The 22,480-nt window shown below is 38.3% G+C and overlaps 1 protein-coding gene across 2 annotated transcripts in view; it reads left to right on the top strand.

Moving 5' to 3' along the window:
* Positions 1-1,549: 1,549 nt before the first annotated feature.
* Hgf (hepatocyte growth factor) overlaps positions 1,550-22,480 on the top strand; it is a 64,474-nt gene continuing 43,543 nt past the window's right edge. Inside the window, exons 1-5 of one of the 2 annotated variants that reach the window (XM_005080880.4) lie at positions 1,550-1,828; positions 8,276-8,441; positions 12,017-12,129; positions 13,657-13,771; positions 19,336-19,478. In XM_005080880.4, the coding sequence (XP_005080937.1) occupies positions 1,738-1,828; positions 8,276-8,441; positions 12,017-12,129; positions 13,657-13,771; positions 19,336-19,478 (628 nt within the window). In that variant the 5' untranslated portion in view covers positions 1,550-1,737. The remainder of the gene's footprint in view (positions 1,829-8,275; positions 8,442-12,016; positions 12,130-13,656; positions 13,772-19,335; positions 19,479-22,480) is intronic. The other variant, XM_005080881.4, reaches the window with a different exon arrangement.

Below are 22,480 nucleotides of genomic sequence, written 5' to 3' on the forward strand. Positions count from 1 at the left end.
GGTTTCTGAAGGGAACAGTCATGCAGGTGGCACACAGCATAACATGCAAGCAAAACACTCGTACACACAAAATTAAAAAGCAAAATCTCCCAAAGGAGTTACCCTTCATCACTAGACACCCACCGCCCCAAGGACCTAGCCACAGAGCTCCCTTCCTTCCTCCCTCTCATTCTCCCTCCTTCTTCCTACCTTCTTTCCTTCCTCCTCTCTCTTCTTACCTCCTCTGTCTTCTCTTTCTCCCTTTCTCCAATCTTTCCCTCTTTCTTGTCTCTGCAGGTGGTTGTAGCTGTTCTGGAGGAGGCTGAAGAGAACTGCCTTGGTTTGTGGTGGAGGTAGGGGAAGCCATCCTGCTACTGACTTTAATTTTGCCCTCAGTTACCTCTGTAGGGCAGCAGGCTACTTCAGAGAGAGTTGCACATTCTGTTAATGTTCCCTTTCCCTGAAGAGGTACTAGTTCTTATGGGTATCCCCCTCGGAAATACAGAGGCAGCCATTCCTCAAAACCCATGAGAAAGAAAGTACTCTGTCATCTGACATATCAGAGCACTCCACTGGTGGTGGAATAAAAGGAGAAGTCTGGGCAATGATCTCACCAAAACGTGATAGTCAGGGATGGGGGCCTCTCCACCACTGCATGTGCTTTCTCCCTCCCCCCAGATTATGGGGTGCTGTGGGGGGGGTAGGAGAAGAGAGCTACAGACATTATTTAGGAATTAAAATAGCTTGAGGGATCTCAAGCAGCAACAGTCTTGGTGCATACGTCCTGGAATGCAAACATATGTGACTGTGTCCAAGCTCAGGATGACAAGCATCTATTTGCTTGTCAGGGATAAGCAGTGGGACATGACTGCCTCTTAGACCATCTAAGAGAGAGCACGACCAGATACATCAGAAAAGAGACATTTGAAAAGTGTTTTTGGAATCCATTCGTGTTGATTTGGGGTAGGGTATCTGCCGAGAACTGCATGCAGGGTCTCATCGAACAGGGCGATTTTCTGGCCTGAAAACTTGGGTGTTTTGTTTCTGCTGTTATTTAGTCTCATTCCTCAAGACCACACCTCTTTTTTACCTGCCCACTTTCCTTCTACCTGGGCTGTCTTAAGCTCTGCCCCCTGGCTGCCTCTGCTCCCTCTCTCTGGCTTTAAAACCCAGGGAGCTGGGGGTCAGTGTTCCATCCGTGGATTTCTCAAGCACGGCGAGCTTGCAGACTTGGGCGCTGGGGCTCATTTGGCAGAAAGACTGCTCCGTTTTCTTCTTATGCCGCTTCCCCTTCCTCTTTTCCCAGATAGATATGTAAACACATTCATTTTCCTGTTCAAACGGGGCGAATTGGTGTTGTGCCTGTGCCTTGACTTAGCGATTGGGCTGAGCCTTGCTCCTCCCTTCCCTACTCGGATAGGAGCCACAAGGATCTGGAGCTCGGGCTTCCAAATTGCAGCTGGCCTCAGGCCAGGTGACCTTTGCTTTTTAAGTTTCTTTCGGGGGGGGGGGTGCGTGGTAGGGGGAGCTGGGATCTGTTGGGGGGGGTTGAGGAAAGGAAGGGGCTGGAAGAGAGTAAAGGGCTGTTGTTAAACAGTTTCTTACCGTAAGAGGGAGTTCAGACCTAGATCTTTCCAGTTAATCACACAACAAACTTAGCTCATCGCAATAAAAGCAGCTCAGAACCGACCGGCTCGCAACAGGATTCTTTCAGCCCGGCATCTCCTGCAGAGGGATCAGCCAGCTCGAACTGCAAGCATGATGTGGGGGACCAAACTTCTACCGGTCCTATTGCTACAGCACGTCCTCCTGAACCTCCTTCTGCTTCCTGTCACCATCCCCTATGCAGGTAAGTTTACTTCTGCTTCAGGGAGACTATGATTGTGTTAACTCTCCTGCTGACCTTGTGCCTTCCTTCCAAGAAGCTCTCTCCCATTCTTCCAGCATCCTTTCCTAACTCCATGTGTGGTGTGGGGCTTCCTAACCTCTCATTATGCTTTCTTTTGGCATTCCTTTTCTGTTTGGAAAACATTTAAAATGATAATTAACATCCCTCAGTGATACCCCCCCCCCCCACTCTCATCAGGCCCCACCTCATTTAGCTAAGCAGTCCGGAATTATGGGATAGGAATGAAGTGCTAACACTGGATGGAACTTTGCTGGTTTGGCCAAGTTTAAGAATGAAGACAGACTTTGGCTTGAAGAGGAGACTGATGGTCAAGCTAACCAGGGACTGAAGATTTCCCAAAAGAATTTCCTCTAAGTGTCCATCCAGTCTACCTTCAGTCCCAAATTGTGACATTGTGCAGGTCTTCATTTGGAAGAGGCAGATTAAGCTCTGAGTATATGCCTGTTACAAAAATGAAACAGAAAGCTTTTCCTTCCAAGCTTCTCTTCTCTCTCTCGGGTATGGATGATTGGCCCTGATGCTGCAGTGCAGGGAGGAACACATCTGTGACTTGTATGGATACAGCAAAATTGTCCCCCTGATTTCCCCGATTTGTAGGTTGTGGAGGAGACTTTTAGACTAGTTCAGAGTGCCTGGATATTTAGGGATCTCATGTTCTGGTATAGGAAGTTTTCTCTTATTTGCTGGAGTAGAGGAAACATCTGTATCTATCGTGTTATTATTGCAGTGGCTGGACTGGGGTGACAGCAGGAGAAGGCAGTGAACTTTAGGGTAGGCACAGGGAAATAAAGACTGTAACAAGTCCTCAGATAGCAGATAGGTGACTTTTTTAAAAACAAGAAAACAAGGGAGCAGCCTCATAATTTAAGATAAGTTAGCTATGACATTTATCACACCTCTGATCTAGTATCTGATGTAATACAAGAAGTAGCTAGTGCTAATAAAAAATATTGAAGCCACCTGTTTTCTTTTCTTTTCTTTTTTTTTTTTTTTCTACATTGGGAAGTGACTCCTTTTGAAAACAGACACTTTGGAAAGGGTCCTTTAAAAGGGTGTAGGTAAAGGTTCCTGAAGAAGTGGGGAAGCATTTACAGATGTGTCATGTTAGATGAATCTTTAAGACATTGCTAGGTTAGGGGGTGTTAGCATAAATTGTAATCTTGGTCCAGTTTCCTTCTTTCACTTTTCAAAAATTGAAATGCTGTTGCCTTGAAGTATGGTTACCTGAACTCAGCTGAATTAATGCAAGATCTCAGTTTGGAAACTCAAACAGTAGATCGACCAAAGACAATGTCTATTTGTTTTTTGGCGTGCATTGTACACTTTTGGCAGGACATATACATTTGTAATTATCTTTCACTTTGGCTAATGTTGAAATGACTTTGTTTCCTGAGTATATAGCGAGTAGTCTGAGAGTGTGCTGGCAGGCCAGGAGAGGGCCGTTGGGAATTACTGATATATGAATAATTCCTGAAGTGGGTAGTACTAAAATTGTCATCAGAAGAGGGCCTATCTTTGTTGGGTTTGCAACTTTGTTTTGAACAGTTTCCTTGTCTTAAATAACTTCCCAGATGGAAACAGGTAGCTTTTTTATAATACGCAATGAGAATATGGAATCTGTTCTTTGACTTTTCATCTCCCATTGAACACTCACTTTGCTGTTACTTGCCTGGCTATCCATCAGCAAGGAAGTGGGTGCCCCGGTATGTTGACAGTCAGTCATGAACAGAAGACATTGTGGAGACACTTTTTAAAGAAGTTTCTTAAGAAATATTTGATGTGGATGACCCCTCACACTAAATACTCTAAACATTCATTTAGTGTTTAAGAAGTTAAACATTAAATGAATACCTGATGTACAAGGGTCTTGGGGAATACACAGACGAGCAAACGGGAGAGGAACTTGCATTTGTTGCACTATGGTGCTCAGAGATAAGTTATAAAGTAAAACTCAGTTCTGATACCTGCATTGTTTGGTTTACTTGACACATGAAAATCAAGGTTTAAACACTTTAAAATTTATCTTTGTTAACTAAGGGACTACACTGAAATTTCTGAATTCTAAGTGAACGTCAATGTAATTTTTTTTCTTATACTTAAAGCTCAACACTAAAATCAGCTCAAACATACAGTTAAAAGTCATTTGGCTAAGTAATAAAAAGTAACCAGCATTAGCCAAAAGCAAAATAAAACAAAATTTGTGTTAGCAAGTAGAGTTGAAAGTTCATTAGTTTAGTCTTCAAGCTTGCTTTGAGAGGTGTGCTGTCCACAAGTCAAGTATAAGAAGTTGAGTTAATGCATCATTGGTACTCTAGTCACAAGAATGCAAGTGGCCTGAAAGGCAGGGGTAAGAAAGTATAAAAGATGCTCCAGAAAGATCTAGAAGAACACAGTGAAGGTCACCTCTCGGGACTGGTATACTGGGTTCCTACTGGGAATGTAGCCTGTAGTTGGAAAAGTAAGAAAGATGGGGTAGAATGGCAGCCTTGTATGTCATATTAAACCAAGAGGTCTCTAGTGATTATTGGAAGTAGCTAGTGAATATTCTTCATGAATAGGACTCAGTATTTGTACTTCCATGTGGTTCCTTTATTTGCTTTGTGGAAGAGAGTTGCAGGCAGAAGAGGACAGAGGAGACAGACATCTACAATGAGGAATTCCAGAGAACAAGTAGAAAGGAGGGAGGAGATTCTTAGCCTCACCGTGAGCACTTTATCCCACAAGTCTTCAAGAGCGAGGTCATTATGCATCTCAGCCACCAGTCCTTGGTCTAAACCTGCCAAAACTCTTCCTTCTCACTGTCTTCATTTACCATGAAATTAACTTCTCCAAAAAGGGGTAGCACACTGCTGCCAAAAGGTGAAGTCTGAGTCCTAGACAGTAACAGTGGAAACTGGGACTTCTTTTTGTGATCCTTGTCTTTAGGAGTTAAAATTCTCCAGTCACAACCGTTGCCTTCCATCAATTACTTGTAGACTTTCATCTTAACATCTTGCCAGTTCAAACTGTTAATCACTAATCATGTGGGTAGTTTTCTTCAGTTATGGGGAACCAGACTCCTGCTCTTTCCACACCCTGCAAATCCTTCCTTTGCCTGGCTTTCCTTTGAAGTCCATGGTTCTTCCACACAGAAGAAAATATATGAGGTACTGAGAGAAACGACTGTGAGGCCCAGGGGCCAGGGGGAGAATGTGTCTTTCCGCAATCACCCTGATATGCTTGACCCCGCTTTCTGTTTGTAGGTTTCCACTAGGACGCTAGTGATGTCAGTTCTAAAACAGAGACCTCAGGTTCTTCAGGAAAGGTACCTTGCAGAATATTTTCCTGGGCTGGGAAAAAGAGAAAGGATCATAATTTAAAAAACAGGAAAGCCTGACAAATTTGCCGTGTCCTCTTACCCTTGGATTTCATTGCAGTATTTTGTTTACAAACTTTAAGTAACAGACACATTCAAAAAATAGCAGAAAAAATCTGATGCAAACATTTTTGAATTTTTTCTCAAATTAAGTTTGGCTTTTTAATTCTTTTCAGCAAAAGAAGCATTAGTTGATACATGTGGAAGAGACTGTGAAATTATTTTCAGCAAAGGAATCTCATTTTCAGATGCTGATTTTGAGTGACTTCTGTTTTGCCTTTTATCTCTTATTAAGGAAATAATTAGTTTTATAGATACATGAATTAAATGATGCATAAGTACTGTGAACTTCATATTTTGGAATGCTTAGCTACTGATCTAGTATACAAACTGAGTTATGAAGGCAAGTTCACATGTCACAGTGCCGAGGGATTCTTGATATCTGGCTCTGATTGGTCCTTATTAGCACTGTGAAGCTCTGGGCCTTCTATTTATTACACAATAAAGGGAGATTATGGATTTACTTATTTTCCAGGATGCTTTTTGATCTCTCACCCTAAAACTCTTACTAGCAAGTGAGAGTAGCTTGCTTTATGAGGCAAATCCATACATTAACACATTTCAATAGGACAACTGAGGATCTGTGAAATTAATCAGAGCCAATGACTGCGGAGACCTCCTTTCTCCAGAACAGTCTTAACTCTTTTATAGCATTGGCCAGAGGTTCTGTGTTGATTGATAATTACTGAAATGCCTTAGGAACTTGATACTTATCATAGTTATTTTGAAACTACTTTTGTGTTCGTATTTTCCACTTATAAATATACAACAGTGCATTGTAAGTAACGCCAATGCTCTGTTCTTACTTGGTTGAATTCAAATATGTTCACATACAAATAACATACATATAGTCAATTTTGGCAGATGATAAAATAAGCAGTTCTTAATGTAAGCTCCTATCACTTACAGGAAACATTTTAATTTATAAGGAGTTAAATTATTATCATGCATGAAATATTTAGGAACACCAAAGAAGTAGTGAAATAAGGCCACAGAAAAAGAAACTCATGATGGAAAAATATTTCTCACTAACAAGATTCTGTGACAGGAATGACAATCAGCAAGTATCATGACTTCCTTTCTTGTAAGAATATCAGTTGTGTCAGAAATTAAATGATGAAATTTAAAATTCAATACCAAGTTCTTAAAATTTTCATTGTATTGCAATTCCTAATTATATTCCCAATATTTTATAAATGGAAATAACTCAAATAACTATTAATTTAACCTTTCTTTTATAGATTGATGAATCGGTATATTAAAATTTCATGTAATTAAACAAAGTCATTTGGCAAGTCAATGAAAATGCTAGCCTTAGCTGCCTGTCAAGGAATTTTAACCCCAGATTTATTAAATAACATACTGATTACTTATTTGATTGAATTTATGTAAGAAGGATTTCTTTAAACAAAATCTCTTACATTATAGTAGTTGCATCTTATAGCCCAAGGGAAGGCATTGCTATAGATATTAATACCAGTCTCTTGGAGACTGTGTTCTGGAGTTTTAAAAAGAACTCAGAACTTAGAGAAGTACATGTTTTCGTTTACTTATTGTTGACTTCAGGTTAGGATGGATATTAATGAGTAGCATCTTAGCAAAGCGACCAGAGCCGGTGGGTGCTGGTGAACAGGGTATGATGCCATTCTGGGCATTTCACTGTGGCAGCCATCATCCCAACTTTTCTGCACAGAAAGCGTCACCCTCTTTTTTTGACACACTTTGCCACATTTAAAGACCAGGAATGCATTTCCTGCTGTAGCACACAAGCTTCTCTTCAACTGATAGCTCTGAATCACATCTTCAGGAAATGTTTACAAATCGCGTTTCCACATACATTCTTAGCAATTCTTAGATAAATGATGGCAAGGCGAGTGGTTCTGCGTGCTATCTCTCAAGCTGGGCTTCCGAGTTTCCAGTCTGAAGTCTTCCAAGTGGTCAATTAATTTCTCACAGTCTTTCCTTAGCTCCAGTTAAAAATGAATGTATCAAACTGCCATTGTTATAAGTGACATTAAAGAAATTTACATGCAGATGTGCATGTTTCCATATGTGTTTTGCAATAGCTGTGGTCTAATACATGATTGATGTTAATTAGTTTGACCAGTAATAGACTGGAGTAATTTTAGGAAATTAAGAATGATCGAACACATTCTTGTTGTTTTCTAATTATTCATAAATTTTAAGATCTTTAGGATTTATTGGTTCTGTTTTTCAGGTTTATAGTAAGTTTCATGTTATCTAGAGGTCTTGTCCCTTCTTGAAGAAAAATGGTATTGCTACATTAAAGGATAAAGCTTTACATACATTTGATTTACAGTGTTTGGCCTGATCTCAATACAAACAATTTCATGAAATTGAGAAATAGTGTCCCAAACACTGAATACATTTTTTTGGTACAAAAATAAAAAGAGAGGGGCTAAAATATGTATAGTATGAAGCACTTAAAGAACAAGTCAGAAGCGTTTGTCCAATGCAGAGTTTCCAGCGAGTTTCTCACTGTGATGCCTTTGGATAGACTTACCTAGTTAGCACTGTTATTTGTATGTGGAGCCGCTGAGAGGAGAATGAACCGTTTAATTGCAAAGCCTGTATATGCCTCTGGCGCTGAGGCTTGACTCTGTGCTGTCTGGAGAACATCATCTCTTTAGGGTGAGCTTTGTCCTAATTTTGAAATAATTATTCTTTAGGGTTGTTTATTCTTTGGGGGTGAACTTTGTCCTAATTTTTCAATGCATCCTTCGTTTGAGAGGATGTAGATTGGTGAATTTACATAGCAACTATGTGTTTTCATGGAATTCTAATGTTCTCTTGCTCTTCTGCATCCTCCCCAACCCCACCCCACCCCCTAGAGGTATACTATGCTGTCCTATAAAATCATTGTTTTGAAGATGTTCCTTAAGGAATTTCCCCCTCTATGATTATTAAAAGCCTGTCTTTCACATTGAACTATTTAATTTTTGTATTAATAGAAGGACAGAAGAAAAGAAGAAATACACTCCATGAATTCAAAAAGTCAGCAAAGACTACTCTCACCAAGGAAGACCCATTATTGAAGATAAAAACCAAAAAAATGAACTCGGCAGATGAGTGTGCCAACAGATGTATCAGGAATAAGGGCCTTCCATTCACTTGCAAGTAAGTCCCTTCACTTTATTTATTCAATAGTTTTCAAATAAAGTCAATACATAATGATCATATTTTCTCTTCCTTTTTGTTGGTCAATGCAATTGGTCCTTTAGAGTAGTTTTGAGCCTTGCTTGAACTCATTACAGACAGAGCTCTCAGCTCACATGAATGAGTGTGCGAGGCTCTATGAATTCTGAACAATTAAAATTGAGCAAAAATCAAACTGGACTGAATTCTATCTCCTTTTTATTCTAAAATATTGTGTTTCTTGTTGTCTTCTGTATCAGAGCAACGCAAGTATTTTCTGGGTAGGAACTGGGCAACAGCCAAAACTGACTGCAGCTTATACCATCTCTGTAGGGATTTAAATAAAAGGTGTTGAGAGAATTATATAAAAGCCTAGAGAGACTGGTGTCAGCAGTACAGACTGCTTCAAACGAGTCGGGGAGAGTGATGATAAAGGTGGAAAGTGATGGAGCCATCGGAGACTTGAGTGCTTGAAGTAGAGACGGTCTTACCTTTTGACAGTCCCCTTGTCACTAAGAATCCCTTATTACTTTGCCAGTGATCTCAGAGGAGAAATATTACAATTTTGAAATAGCAAGTTGAAAATTTCATCCAAAATGGCAGTAAGAACGTATATTTACTGAGCAAGATGTGGTGGTGCCCTCTTACAATCCCAAAAAACAAAATAATCTGGTGATTATGAGTTCAAGTCTAGCCTGGGCTACAAAACTACACACACACACACACACACACACACACACACACACACACCACTCTTCAAAAATGTATTCTCTTGGTTATTTTCCTATTCTCTTTTGTACCTTAAAAAATAACATTTGGTGCTACAAAGTTTGTTTGGTGGTTAAGAGCACTTGCTGCTTTTGCAAAGGACATGGGTTTGGTTCCTAGAACTCATATTAGGGAACTTACCACCACCTGCACCACTCCCAGGATATCTGATGTCCTCTCCTGGCTTCTAAAGGCATCTGCACACATGTGGTACACATTAATTCACTCTGGCACACACATGAACTCTGATAATAAATAAATTGTTAGCAAAAGATTATATGGCTGGGATGTAGCTCGGTGTCGGTGTGCCTGCTTAGAATGCACAAGACCCTGGATTTTATTCATGCTGTTAAAAATGATATTTTTGAAGAAATTCTATCAATGTTCAATTCTTGCATATTCCATTTTCACAGTGACCCTTTATAAGAATACAGAATTGAGTGATTTCATGTGGGATGTTCCCATTTGGTGTTCCCTGTCTCTGAGGAATGAGGATTATGGGACTTTAGGAAAGGACATGGTCGCAGAAGGTCTTCAGCACACTTGGGCAGGGGAAAGACTATCTCTCTTCTATTTTTAAAGCCAAACTGCCACTTTCAGGAAGACATTTCCTGGCAACTGTAGTGGGAATTGGATTTGTAAGCTTATCCCTAGGATAACTGTGTTTTATTCTGACTTTTGCATAAAAGCCTTGAGATTGGGGAAAATAAAGCAGGAGAGACTACTCTCAATCAGCATCTGAGCTGTGTAAATTTATGGAAATGTTCTGTTGGCAACTGTAGCTTCAAGCGGAGTCTTCCCTCCTCAGAGCTGGAAGGTAGGGGAAAGGGAATAAGAGAAGCACATTTCATTGTGGGTTTTTAATGCACAGTCTGAAAATAAGGCTAAGCTAAATTTATAGAAAAATTCAATGCAGGGAATATGATGGTCCCACACACTTCACATAGAAGCGTAAAATAGTATAAAGAAGTAGTTTTTGCAGGGCCTGTGCTATTACAATGGGAGGAAAGAAAGGTTCTTATGGACTTGGAAATCATACCTACTTTTCTGATTCAAAGAACTTAAAAGAATCTGAATTATTTTGGGGTATGTATCAGTTTGTTTTAGCAAATACTTTTAGTAAGCAATGGGAAAAGCAGTACAATATTAGCTGCAGGAATAGTGGGGACACATGTTGACATCTTCCATAAGAGCATGAATTAAGAACATATTGTCTAATGTCAATACTTTTTAACTAAAATGTCTATTACATGCTGATAAACTTATGTAGAGAACATTGACTTAGGAACACAGCATCCCTACAGTAGGATTTCCATTTTCTGCAGTAAATTTCACATTTTATGACTCACTAGACAAGGATATTAATGTGACACTTTCTAAACATTTTGTTCAATTTCTCCTTTCTTAAGACTTTGTTTAGGGATGGGGATTTGCCTAATACAGTTTTGTCTTGAACTCTTTTTGTATGTTTATAATATATGTCAGTCATATCCAGCCCCCAGCACTTCAATACTTCCCAGGTCCCCCAATACATTTTCCTTCAAAAATCCATGTCCCTAAATAACAAATACCCATTAAGTTGAGTTAGTGGTACTTATTTGTGTATGGCTTTCGGCCATCCACTGAAGCATGGGTGATCTACCAGTGGTCACACCCCTGAAAGTAAAGTGACCCTTTCTTCCCTAGCAGCCAGCAACTGACTATAGCTACTCAGCTGGGGTATCAGCTGGAGGAATGTCATGGGAGCCTGTCATCATTCCATACTGGAACTTTCAACTGGCTCGGTCTTGTGTAGGCAGTGAGATCTGCCGTGAATTCCTATGTTGAGTAGCCAGGTTGTGTCCAGGGGACAATATTTCACAGCATGCCTTCCCATCTCCCAGCTCCTCCATTCTTCTTCCCTCTTCTCTGTGAAATTCTTTGAGCTGTGAGGGAACCAGGTTCCTACAGTCGCCATTCTCAGTGCTTTGACAGTTATGGGTCTGGCCATTACGCACTGCCTACTTCAGTAAGAAGTTTTTTCCCTGATGGAGAGAAAGAGCAGAACAAACTATCTGTGCCAGGAGCCCGGGTAATCAGCCTCATGCAACTTAAGGAATATCATTTTTGCTATTTTATTTGCAGGACTGAGTCTGAAATCTAAGTCATTTTTCAAGCTAGGAAATTACTTCCACCGACCTATATTCCTATCCATTTTTATCCTTTTTTGTTTTGTTTTGAGGCAAGGGCTTGCAAAGCTGTTCATGTCTGTCTTGAAGTTACTCTGTAGTCTATAAAAGCCTTGAATATATTTCTCCAGTCTCAGCATTCCCATGGCTGGACACAGGGCTACGTCACTAGAGGATGTGTCATTTTAGGGCATATTTGTATACTTACAAACTTTGCATACTAATTATGATATTGGGGACTGACAAAACTATTGAAGCCTTCAGAAATTGTCTAGGTAATTATATGCAATGATTTACTTGTTGAAATCTTCATTTTTCTACAAGTCATTGAGATTAATGTCAAAACTGCCCACAGAGTATTGATCTGATTTTTCTATTCTATACCTAAAAAATAATTGTTTTGTCTTTCTTATTTGTTCCATCAAAATATGAGACACACACACACACACATACACACACATACACACACACACACACACACACACAAAACCATTGTATTTTAATATGTTATAGTGGCCCATTCTATATGTCCTTCTTGGTAAACCATGTGCCCATTAAATAAACAAACCAAAAGCTGTTAAATTGTAGTATTCTTTCTTTTCATTCAGCTATCTTTTTCAGGGCCTTTGTTTTTGATAAGACAAGAAAACGATGCCACTGGTTCCCTTTCAATAGTATGTCAAGTGGAGTGAAAAAAGGGTTTGGCCATGAATTTGACCTCTATGAAAACAAAGGTAACTGCCTTCTTCCTAAGCATTGCATAACAAAATGAAGGATAAAAAAATATAGACTTGCATTTTCTCAACACATGGTGTCCTGGTCAGACTGTAACCTTTGCCGTGGCCAGTCACCGGTTAAGGTAGAGGGACGTGGTGCCCTGACTGTGACGACTATCAGGACATAACGTTAGACAGAAGGCTGCCTTTCACAAGCGTTCCTTAATTTAAACCCCTCTCCCTCCTCACCTAGTCTTTTCTGCATTCGTTTTCTAATGTGTCATTTAGGTTGTGAGATTAGTGTACCTTATATTGTGGAAAATTTTAAGATTAAGGTAGTATTCTAAATTATAACAACTTTGGCTCATGTCATAGTGGTGGTGGGTGATGATAACAGAGCATGGAGATTTGGGGCAGACAAGTTGAATTCATGTATAAATGCTTTAAAATTATTTGAAGGAGGAATTGAAATTGCTAACGTGTCTTTTATGTGATCGTATATTATATGTGATATGGTATATAAAGTATTTACAGTGTTTAAAAGAAAAAATATGCTAGTGAGTAATTATAGAATATTAAATATGCATTTTACAGGTTAAATATTTAATCATATAAACTAACCATTATCGATTGAATTTATGAAAATAATCCAATTTTGTTAGTGTATTTTTTATGAGAACATATTGTGTCCTATTGAATTAGATTATGGGTGCCAAATACACACACCTTTATGTCAATTGACTGGATCTTTAAATAAAAGCTAATAGTAGAAACTAGGATAATTTTGCACATCCCAATGATTTCACATATCTGAAGTATAATTTATGATCAAACATGAGTCATTTTTATTCAGTCTTCCTCTAATTGGCTAACTGCATATGCTCTTGTTTGGTAACTAATATGCCCTATTTAGAATTCAGTTCTCTATGTTAGAAACTGAAATGTTATCAAAGAAAAACCACGTAGAATAATATTTAACCCAATGCAGCTATCTCATGGAAATGCACACACATGCTGTTTCATGCAAATGTACACACACACACACACACACACACACACACACACACACACACACACCGAGAGAGAGATAATAATAACAACAGAACTAAACAAGTTCACATACTTTTACTGACCTAGATAAGGCAAAATTGGTTTTGTTTGCTTACATTTTATTTCAGAATTTAAAATAGATTTGGAAGTGACTTAAGTTTTGTTTTTAATATTTTCTTTGGTGTATTTATTCAATTAAGTCACAATGGTCCACCCAGTTGAGTATGTAAACTAATCTAAATTAAGAATGAAGACTAACCACTGTAGTTTCTACTATATACTCAAAATTACCACATAAGTTTGCTTGCTTTTATTCTGAAACATGTTGCTTAAAAATACTAATACAAGCTTTAGGCAAGAACTTTCAGTCTTATTGGAAACAGTTGGCATGCGTTGGTGACTCACATGCTGAAGTGGATTCTTAATTTTCCTCTCCAGTAAGTACAGCACGTGTTCCACGTAGCTCTAACATTTTCTCTCTGTGCTGTTCAATAGACTACATTAGAAACTGCATCATTGGTAAAGGAGGCAGCTACAAGGGGACAGTGTCGATCACCAAGAGTGGCATCAAGTGTCAGCCTTGGAGTTCCATGATCCCCCATGAGCACAGGTAAGAACAGCATGAAGAAAAGAGGAAGCAACCTCCCCAGTCTGCATTGCCCCTTAGTCCTCTGGGTAGCACTGCCTGTCTCTCATCGCTTAACCTGTGCTGCTGAATTGTACCAGCCCAAAGCTTGCACGGATTCATGATTAATGAGCACCAAGAGATTAACAAATTTATTATTTAAATGTGGCCTAACACTTTTTGTAACCTCAATGTCTCAGTCTGTAGATGTTGTTGCAAACGACTCTCTTTGCATTTTGCCTTTGAGAGGGTACCATGAATTCACGGGGAAAGCATGATTTAGACCTCACAAAGAATATGTTTAAACCTCGGTAGATCTTATCTTAGGCTGCATCTTAAAATGACTTACTGCAAACCTTGGAAAGTCCCACTACCAAAGGTACAAACAGACCAGTTAAATTAGATCCTCTGGAGTAGATGTTGGGATAAGGCTCCTTGATTGGTTCTGAAGTGCAGATAAGGATGGGACCCACTAGACAAAGTTCTTTTACCCCGGATTAACTTGCTTTCTCATCCTTATGTCACCTGCTGCCTAATGTCTCCAGAAGGATTTTTTTTCCTTTGACACTAAATAACTACACTGAAGGGAAATTTATTCGTTATAGCAGAAAAATTGTATTTAAAGATCAATAAAGATAATATTCATAAACTTATGAGGTTTTAATCATCATGAAGTAAAACATAAATATTTTATATAAACATATGTAAGCATTTTTATTTACTAGGGAACTAAACGTGTCCATGATCACCAGATATATTTCACACATAATCTCAGTAAGAACTCCAATAGTTTAAAACAGTTCTACCTGGTTAGAAACATCTGTGGAAGGTTTAGCTTACCATGTCTAAGTACCTGGTAGACAGTTAACTGGATTAATCATATATTTTATGTTCTTAAAGTTTGTAGTATAAATGTAGGTCAAACAATCTTAGTATTTTCATGGACAACCTTAGTGTTTTCAGAGTCTTACATAGATGGTAAGTGGCATTACCAGTTCCATAGTGCATCTAGTATGTGCAGCAACCCTCCAGCATGAGATTGTGAGTTTATCTGTAGTGCATGTGCTCTGACTTGTTAGTAATAGAAAAATGTGATGGCCTTTCCTTGATGAATACACTTTCATTCCTTTCTATCTTTTAAAAGTGTATGCTTGCATGATGATTGATTTTGTTTTAGAAAACAAATATGAGTTAACCAAGTGATGTATAATGCAAAAGTTTAGTTGTTTGATGCTGTAATAAAACCTAATGAACACGAGCTAGTGACAATCCAAGTCGATCAGCTCTGTAGTAGTATAGTATGTCCATAATAGGATATAATAATTTCCCCAAGTTATTTACAACAGTTATAAAGGAAAGCCTCTAAAACATGGCATTGCCTCTAGATTAGAAAGCAAATAATACAATTAATTTTGTCCTCTTTTAGGGATGTGCATATTGATAAAAACCCATTGGTTGAATACGTAGACCTAACTTTTTACAAACAAAGGAATAATACCATGGAAATCAATCTTGCCTCAGACCAGGAGAGTGTACTTGACTCCCCAGTAGAGGTTTTATTTCAACCCAAATTCTCTATGATTGTCATTCTCTGCTAGAGGAGTAAATGTGAAATGATCTTCCTGGGTACTGGCTTTCCTATCCAATCAGATATTTTGCCAAGGAACATGGGTATCTTGTACATTTTTCAAATCATTTTTTATTTGATGAAGGCAATACTTAGTTTTTACCAATTAGTAGTTTTATTGGAATAGCTTCATGATAGCTTAACACTTTAAAATTAGGTGCTAACTAAAGATTAATTTATGAGAAATGGAAAAAGAAATATGTTTTTGTCTAGCAGAGTGATTTATTGTTGAGTTTCTAAACTGAAATATTTTATAAATGGCTTAATGGAAAGCTGATGATAGATGTTGAAATTAGCACAAAAGCCTAACAGAAAATCAGGTGACCTGATATCTACAGCTGTATCTTTCATTGGTCTCCTAACATTCATTAGTGAAGTAGATGATAGAATAGATCAAGTTTCTTATGAACATAGCTTATATTCAAAGATAAAAAGGGAGACTAGCACCCAGAAGACCTAGTTTATGGTTTAGAGTATATTTGGACATAACCCAGTTTTAAATATTCCTTCAGTTATCTTTCTTAAACTTTGCTAACAGCAAGGACAGAGATAAAAATAGTATCTGTGTGAATAACAGCTCCGTTTAGACCCCACAGGCTGGCACAGGCCTTTTGTGTAACAAGTTCTCATAAACATTTGTCTAATGAACACCTATAAGTGCAAGAGTGGGCGGGGCTTCCTACCCTGGCCAAGTATGGGGCTTTGAAGACTGAATACCTTGGGATACAAATGAGAGCCAGCTGGTTGCGGAGGGAAGGACAAAAAGACCAAATAAAGGAATGAGAAGCACTTTAACCTCTGTGACCTTAAGAGGAATTTAATGTGAATTGACTCAGAATTATAAAAACAAGAACAGCTTTTCTCTTCATTTTCTGACTTTACCTCCAGTGAGAATATTTTTATTTTTTTGGCCGTCTTTAGTTTAAATTTCTGCTTTTCTCTGATTCTTCCTACTTGCATTTTTCTTTCTTTTTTTAAATTATTTTTTTTATTTAGGTTGGAAACAATCTTGTTTCACATGTCAATCCCAGCTCCCTCTCCCTTCCCTCCTCCCCTGCCCTTCCCGCCAGGTCCCCCAGACCCCCACCCAATCTCCACTCTGATCCCTAGGGAGGGAGAGACCCTCCATGGAGGATCTCCAGTAACTGTCATTTCATCCAGTGCAGGGCCTAGACCCTTCCCCAAGAGTCCAGGATGAGAGAGCCTCCCTCATTGTGGGATGGGCACTCAAAAATGCCAGGGATAAATACTACCCAAGGCCCCATAGATTACCTTGGCCTCCTCACTGACACCCACACTCAGGGGGTCTGGGTCAGTCCCATGCTTTCCACACAGCCATCAATCTGGAGTCCAAGAACTCCCCCTTATTCAGGTCAGCTGTTTCTGTGGGTTAAACCAGCCCACTCTTTACCCATCAGTTCTCTCTTTCTGACACTGGATTCCAGTAGTTCAGTTCAGTGTTTAGCTGTGTGTATCTGCCTCTGCTTTCATCAGTCACTGGATGAAGGTTCTGTTTCCTAGACTCTCTGGCAGTGGGATTTTAGCCTGGCACTCCCCTGATTCATGTCTAAATCCATAAATGAGTGAGTATATATCATGTTTCTCTTTTTGTGACTGGGTTACCTCACTCAGTATGGTTTCTTCTAGTGCCATCCATTTGCCTGCAAATTTCAAGATTCCATTGTTTTTTTTTTTTCCTGCAGAGTAGTACTCCATTGTGTAAATGTACCAGATTTTCTCTATCCACTCTTCAGTTGAGGGGCATCTAGGTTGCTTCCAGGTTCTGGCTATTACAAATAATGCTGCTATGAACATAGTGGAACAGATGTCCTTGTTGTATGAATGTGCATCTTTAGGGTATATGCCTAAGAGTGGAATTTCTGGGTCTTGTGGTAGACTGATTCCCATTTTCCTGAGGAATCTCCTACTTGCATTTTTCTTACTACAAGACATGCAAACAGATAACACACACACACACACACACACACACACAGACACAAAATTCTCGCATGATGGAACTACAGCTAAGAAAAGACAAATGACTTATTTTTTGAAAATCAATTATTATTAAGGTTTTAAAATTTTTAATTATCTTTAGCTACATTATAATTTCCACTAGTCATATGAACTAATTCCTTATTTCTGTCCTATATTTAAAATGCTGGTGAAGTAAGGGTGTAAACACTTTTTTGAGATACACTTTGCATTTGCTTAATTCTTACAATACTATTTTGGTTGCTTGCAAGTGTTTAATAATATCTTAGAACAGACGATTTATTTTTTAACCACTGATTTATGTCTTCTGAAGGCCCGAATGTGGTGTTCTTTCATGCTCAGACAAAAGCCTTCTACTGTAATATTTGCTTGGAACATGATGCATGCCAGTATATATTGTGTGGTTAACATCTTTATTTTTTAAAAGATTTTTCTCTCAGTTTCCTTTTTTGATTAGTACATAATAAATTTAAATGTAGCATCTGATATTTTGATTCATGTAAATGACCAAATCTGGATAATTAGCATATCAATTTCCCAACTATCATGTCTCTGGATAGAAAACACATTTGAATCCTATTTACTGAGAGACTCAGATCTTTAAACTTGGTATTCAAGCAGAACTCTAGGGCCAATAAAAATAGGAACAGCTTTTAGCAAAAACCTGTGATTGAGTTGAAATTTTTTTGATTGGTATTGTCCATAGAGGACTGTTCTTTCCTTATATTGTTTTGTAGCAGACAAATATAGGATTCACTTCTGTAAGGATTCACCTTTTCTCTTGCTGGATACTTCTGGGTCACAGGCTACCAGTAGATCTTTAGATATTTTAGGTGAAGTTGTTAAATTGATCTCCATTCACCCAATGAAACACATTTATGGACTAAAACCGAGAACTCCAAGCCTCAATCTCAGCCATCATATGAAAATTTTTGAAGAGAATGAAGTCATTTGATTCCTTGTTATAGCACTGACAATGAGTAGGCTGTGCTTGATTATAGGTGCCCTTTGTCAAACATCACATCATCTCCTTGAACTTGTCAAAGTAGCCATATGACATCTAAGTTATTGCAAGCTCTGGTTTTTCTTAGTGAATTAGTGAACACGCTAATGGTTTGGGGGTTTAAATTATGTGCTGGGATCTCACAATTGGTGTGAGAAAGGGTTGAAAGTAGGATCCAGGCTTAGTTTGATATCCTGGATTCTTGACTCACGCTGTGTCATCAATCTTTTTCTTCAATTGTGAAGAAACAAAATGTGTGTGTGTGTGTGTGTGTGTGTGTGTGTGTTAGCCCTCATGAGGAAAGCAGTATAAAAGCAGATAATGAGCCTGGATCTGCAATGTAAGGGCGAGATCTGGAAGTCAACCATAGAGATGATGGCTCAGGTTTTCCTAAGTCTGAGAATTTATTATTTGTGATTTGGAGTGTTGAAATTCTATCTTAAAAATCACAATTATGTTTCAGAATATTTGAACTTTAGGAAATTCAGAGGCTAGTAATTACTAATTCGATGTGGAATACAGAAGTTCAGTTAGGCAAATTTTAATAAAATTCAAGTATTTAAGAATATTGGAAATGAACTGCCAGGCGTTGGTGGCGCCTGCCTTTAATCTCAGCACTTGGGAAGCAGAGGCAGGTGGATCTCTGTGAGTTCAAGGCCAGCCTGGTCTACAAAGCAAGTTCCAGGACAGCTTCCAAAACAAAACAGAGAAACCCTGTCTCAAAACAAACAAACAAACAAACAAACAAAAGAATATTGGGAATGGAAACATTGGAGTACAGGAGTAGAGATACACTAAGTTACATGAAATAGACAAGGTTTTCTACTTTTGGGGAAAATGTAGCCAGTAACTAGTATAATTAATAGGCCAACACTATTAAAGTTGCATGCTCTTATACTGAGATGATTATCATTTTAAAACTAGCTTTTTGCCTTCGAGCTATCGCGGTAAAGACCTACAGGAAAACTACTGTCGAAATCCTCGAGGGGAAGAAGGGGGACCCTGGTGTTTCACAAGCAATCCAGAGGTACGCTTCGAAGTCTGTGACATTCCTCAGTGTTCAGAAGGTAAATGAACCTGAATACCACATGGGGCGCTACCTCCTGCCCCCCATGTATAGAACTGTAACTCATTTAATGATTAACAACAATTAATCAGTTACAATGAATATGTTGTTCATTCAAGTACAAGCATAGATAGTTGTGGGAGTGTTCTCTCACAACCCATCACAAACTTGTGGTCAACAAATTCATGTAAGGTAACAGGACCAGTTACCAAGGTGAATTTCAACATTGGCCTGGAGTAGCCTTCTGGGGAAAGTGGACATTTACTTGTTCTCTTAAGCTCGTCTACCTCTAATTTTGCTCCCATAGACCACCTGAGAGGACCTAGAATCTAGGTTGACCTTAGGGAGTCATATATCAGATAATCTTACATATTAGAGATTTACATTGTGATTCATAACAGTAGCAAACCTACAGTTATGAGGTAGCAACAAAATAATTTTATGGTTGGGTCTCACCACAACATGAGGAATGGTATTAAAGGATTTTAGTATTAGGAAGGTTGAGAACCACTGGCCTAGATAAAACTAGTCCAGTATTTGTAGCTCTGGTGCTGTTCATCCCGTACCTGTTTCTGAAGAAATGTGATTGAAACTACTCTTGAAGTATCATAGCCCTGGTTGTATAGATTCTAGAGACCATGTGCCAGGGTTCCGTGAAACCCAACATTTCAGTGTGATCTTGGTGAAATATGACTGCAACCAAGTGTGAGTCATGTCTGTAGCTCAGTTCCATTCAAACTAGTTTCTGAGAAGATCACAGTGTTGATTCCAAGCTGCCTTGAAGGCGAGCACCTAAGTCATGCTCTCACTTCTTATGCTGTGTTTTCAGTGGGAAAGAACCCTATATTTTCTTTTGTGTTGGAAATCTGAATGACCAGCAAGATGGTAGAGTGACCATTTCACCATTGTATGTATTTTCATTTTTCTCAGTTATTTGGCTACAGAATAAATTGGGTTTTTCAGTTCTGTCAAGTATCCTATGATTTCATAAATCCAGATGGAACATGGATTAAATCATTTTCAGATTTATTAGGGTTTTATTAGCCATTGGGGAAGGGAAACTTTTGAAATGCTGTCCATTTTTATAGTAAGATATCGTACCTGATTATTAACCCAGTATTTTCTTATATCCTCCATGAATATCCATTTCATACTATGTTGCTATTTATCACCAAGCGAGTAAAGGCATTGTTAGCTAATTGTCATGGAGAAGGTAAATGTGTTTGTCATTCGTTAAGTTACAGCCCTTGACTTCATGTGCAGACAGCTGGTCTCTGTATATTCCTACTCTCCATTCCATGTCATACTCTGTTCCCTCCAACATCTTCATTGTTTTCTTTCCTTTTAAAAATAATAAACTTATCTGTGATAACATTATGAATAAGTCTGTTTTGTATGAATAAGTTTGTAATTCATCTTTGTCTCTAAATAACACATGGAAGAAAATAAACCTCTACTTTTAGAGAACTCCCCACAAACATAATTTTCTGAGATTGTGAATCACTGGCAAGGATGTTTCCTGGTGCGTTTGGTGTGAGAAAGAATTTTGGTGGGCAGGCAGGTAGTGCGTACAACCTTTATGTAGCCTAACTCTTGTTTTACCTTCCTAATTCTTATTGGGATGTGATCTTTTCAACCCTGCCCCCTTTTTGTGAAATACATTGATATTTCTTCTCAGAGGTGATGGGAAATACAAGTCCTAGAAAAGAAGTACTTTAAAACACTCTTGTTTTTAGTTATCCTCAGGAGAATATAATTCCTTAATATCCTTCAATAGTTTGAGGTCATGAAGCATCTCTTAGTGGAGAACATTGTTCACTAGCATGGAAGACATGGTGCTGTTGGTCACCATGTCAATAAAGGTTGCAGATAATCTCTTTCTGGAGGACTGACAACAGGACAATGAGCCTTTAGAATGGAATGGACACCTGCCCTGCAGGCTAAACATTTTCCAGGCATCATGAGTTGAACAGTGAGATTTTAAATTCAAGCTCAAATGAGCCAAGTTTTATATGTATTTTAATGAAGAGAATTCAAAATAAGCAGCATTGTCAATATACCCATGAACAACAGAGCGGTTAATAAAAAGGATATTATAAAACATAAAAGCTAACAAACATATGATGTGAATAGAACCACGAAAAACTCTCAAAATCCACTGAGCTTAAACAGTATCCTGTGGTTGGCTCTCTATGTCATTATCTTTAATTTATTAAGCGATAAGTTGCAAAGATTACCTCATTATGACTTGGTAATCATCAAGTAGCTTTGTATATGTGAAATTAATAAAATCCAATGATCAAATTTTGTTTTATAGTTTTTAAAAGAGGGACTGTTTGGGCTGCTTAGCAGACCTGTTCATTTTTTATACCAACAATGGCTTTGCCTCCTAAAACTTAACATTATTGTTTCAAACTTATACCCAATTTATTTTTATCACATATCACCACCATATATTACATATTTGTTCCTGTATACTTTATCAATTTTATCTAGAGTTTGAAGTCCTAGAGAAATTAGTCTCCTAAAAACTATTCCCTCAAATATGTAGAAGTTTAGACTATATCACACAGTAAGAGCCTGCTGTCAGCAGCACCAGGGTCTTCTGAGAATTTATTACTGATATGCAATCCAAACCTGCTCAACAAAGATATGACAGTCCAGGATATATCTAGGTGACCTTTATGCACATTGAATGTGGGGGCGTATTAACCTACCACATTTGTTCTGAAAATTAGTCACGTTATATAGTCATTAATTTCATCTGTGTAGCAACTCTTTCCTAATACTGTTAAAATCTAAGTCTGAAAATATTTTATAAAAATTCCCATAGTAATGCTTCCAAGAAAATAATGATATTCAAATTTATTGGCAGATATATTATTAAAAACTGTAAAAAACGGTTATGAGTAGCACATTGTAATGGAAATAGTTAATCTATTTCTCACTGAATACAAAGGAGCAAGCAACAATAACAAACGCAGCACCATTTTCATCGAAAAT

This window comes from Mesocricetus auratus, unplaced genomic scaffold, assembly GCF_017639785.1.
Source record: "Mesocricetus auratus isolate SY011 unplaced genomic scaffold, BCM_Maur_2.0 Super-Scaffold_100043, whole genome shotgun sequence".
Classification (NCBI taxonomy): Eukaryota; Metazoa; Chordata; class Mammalia; order Rodentia; family Cricetidae; genus Mesocricetus; species Mesocricetus auratus.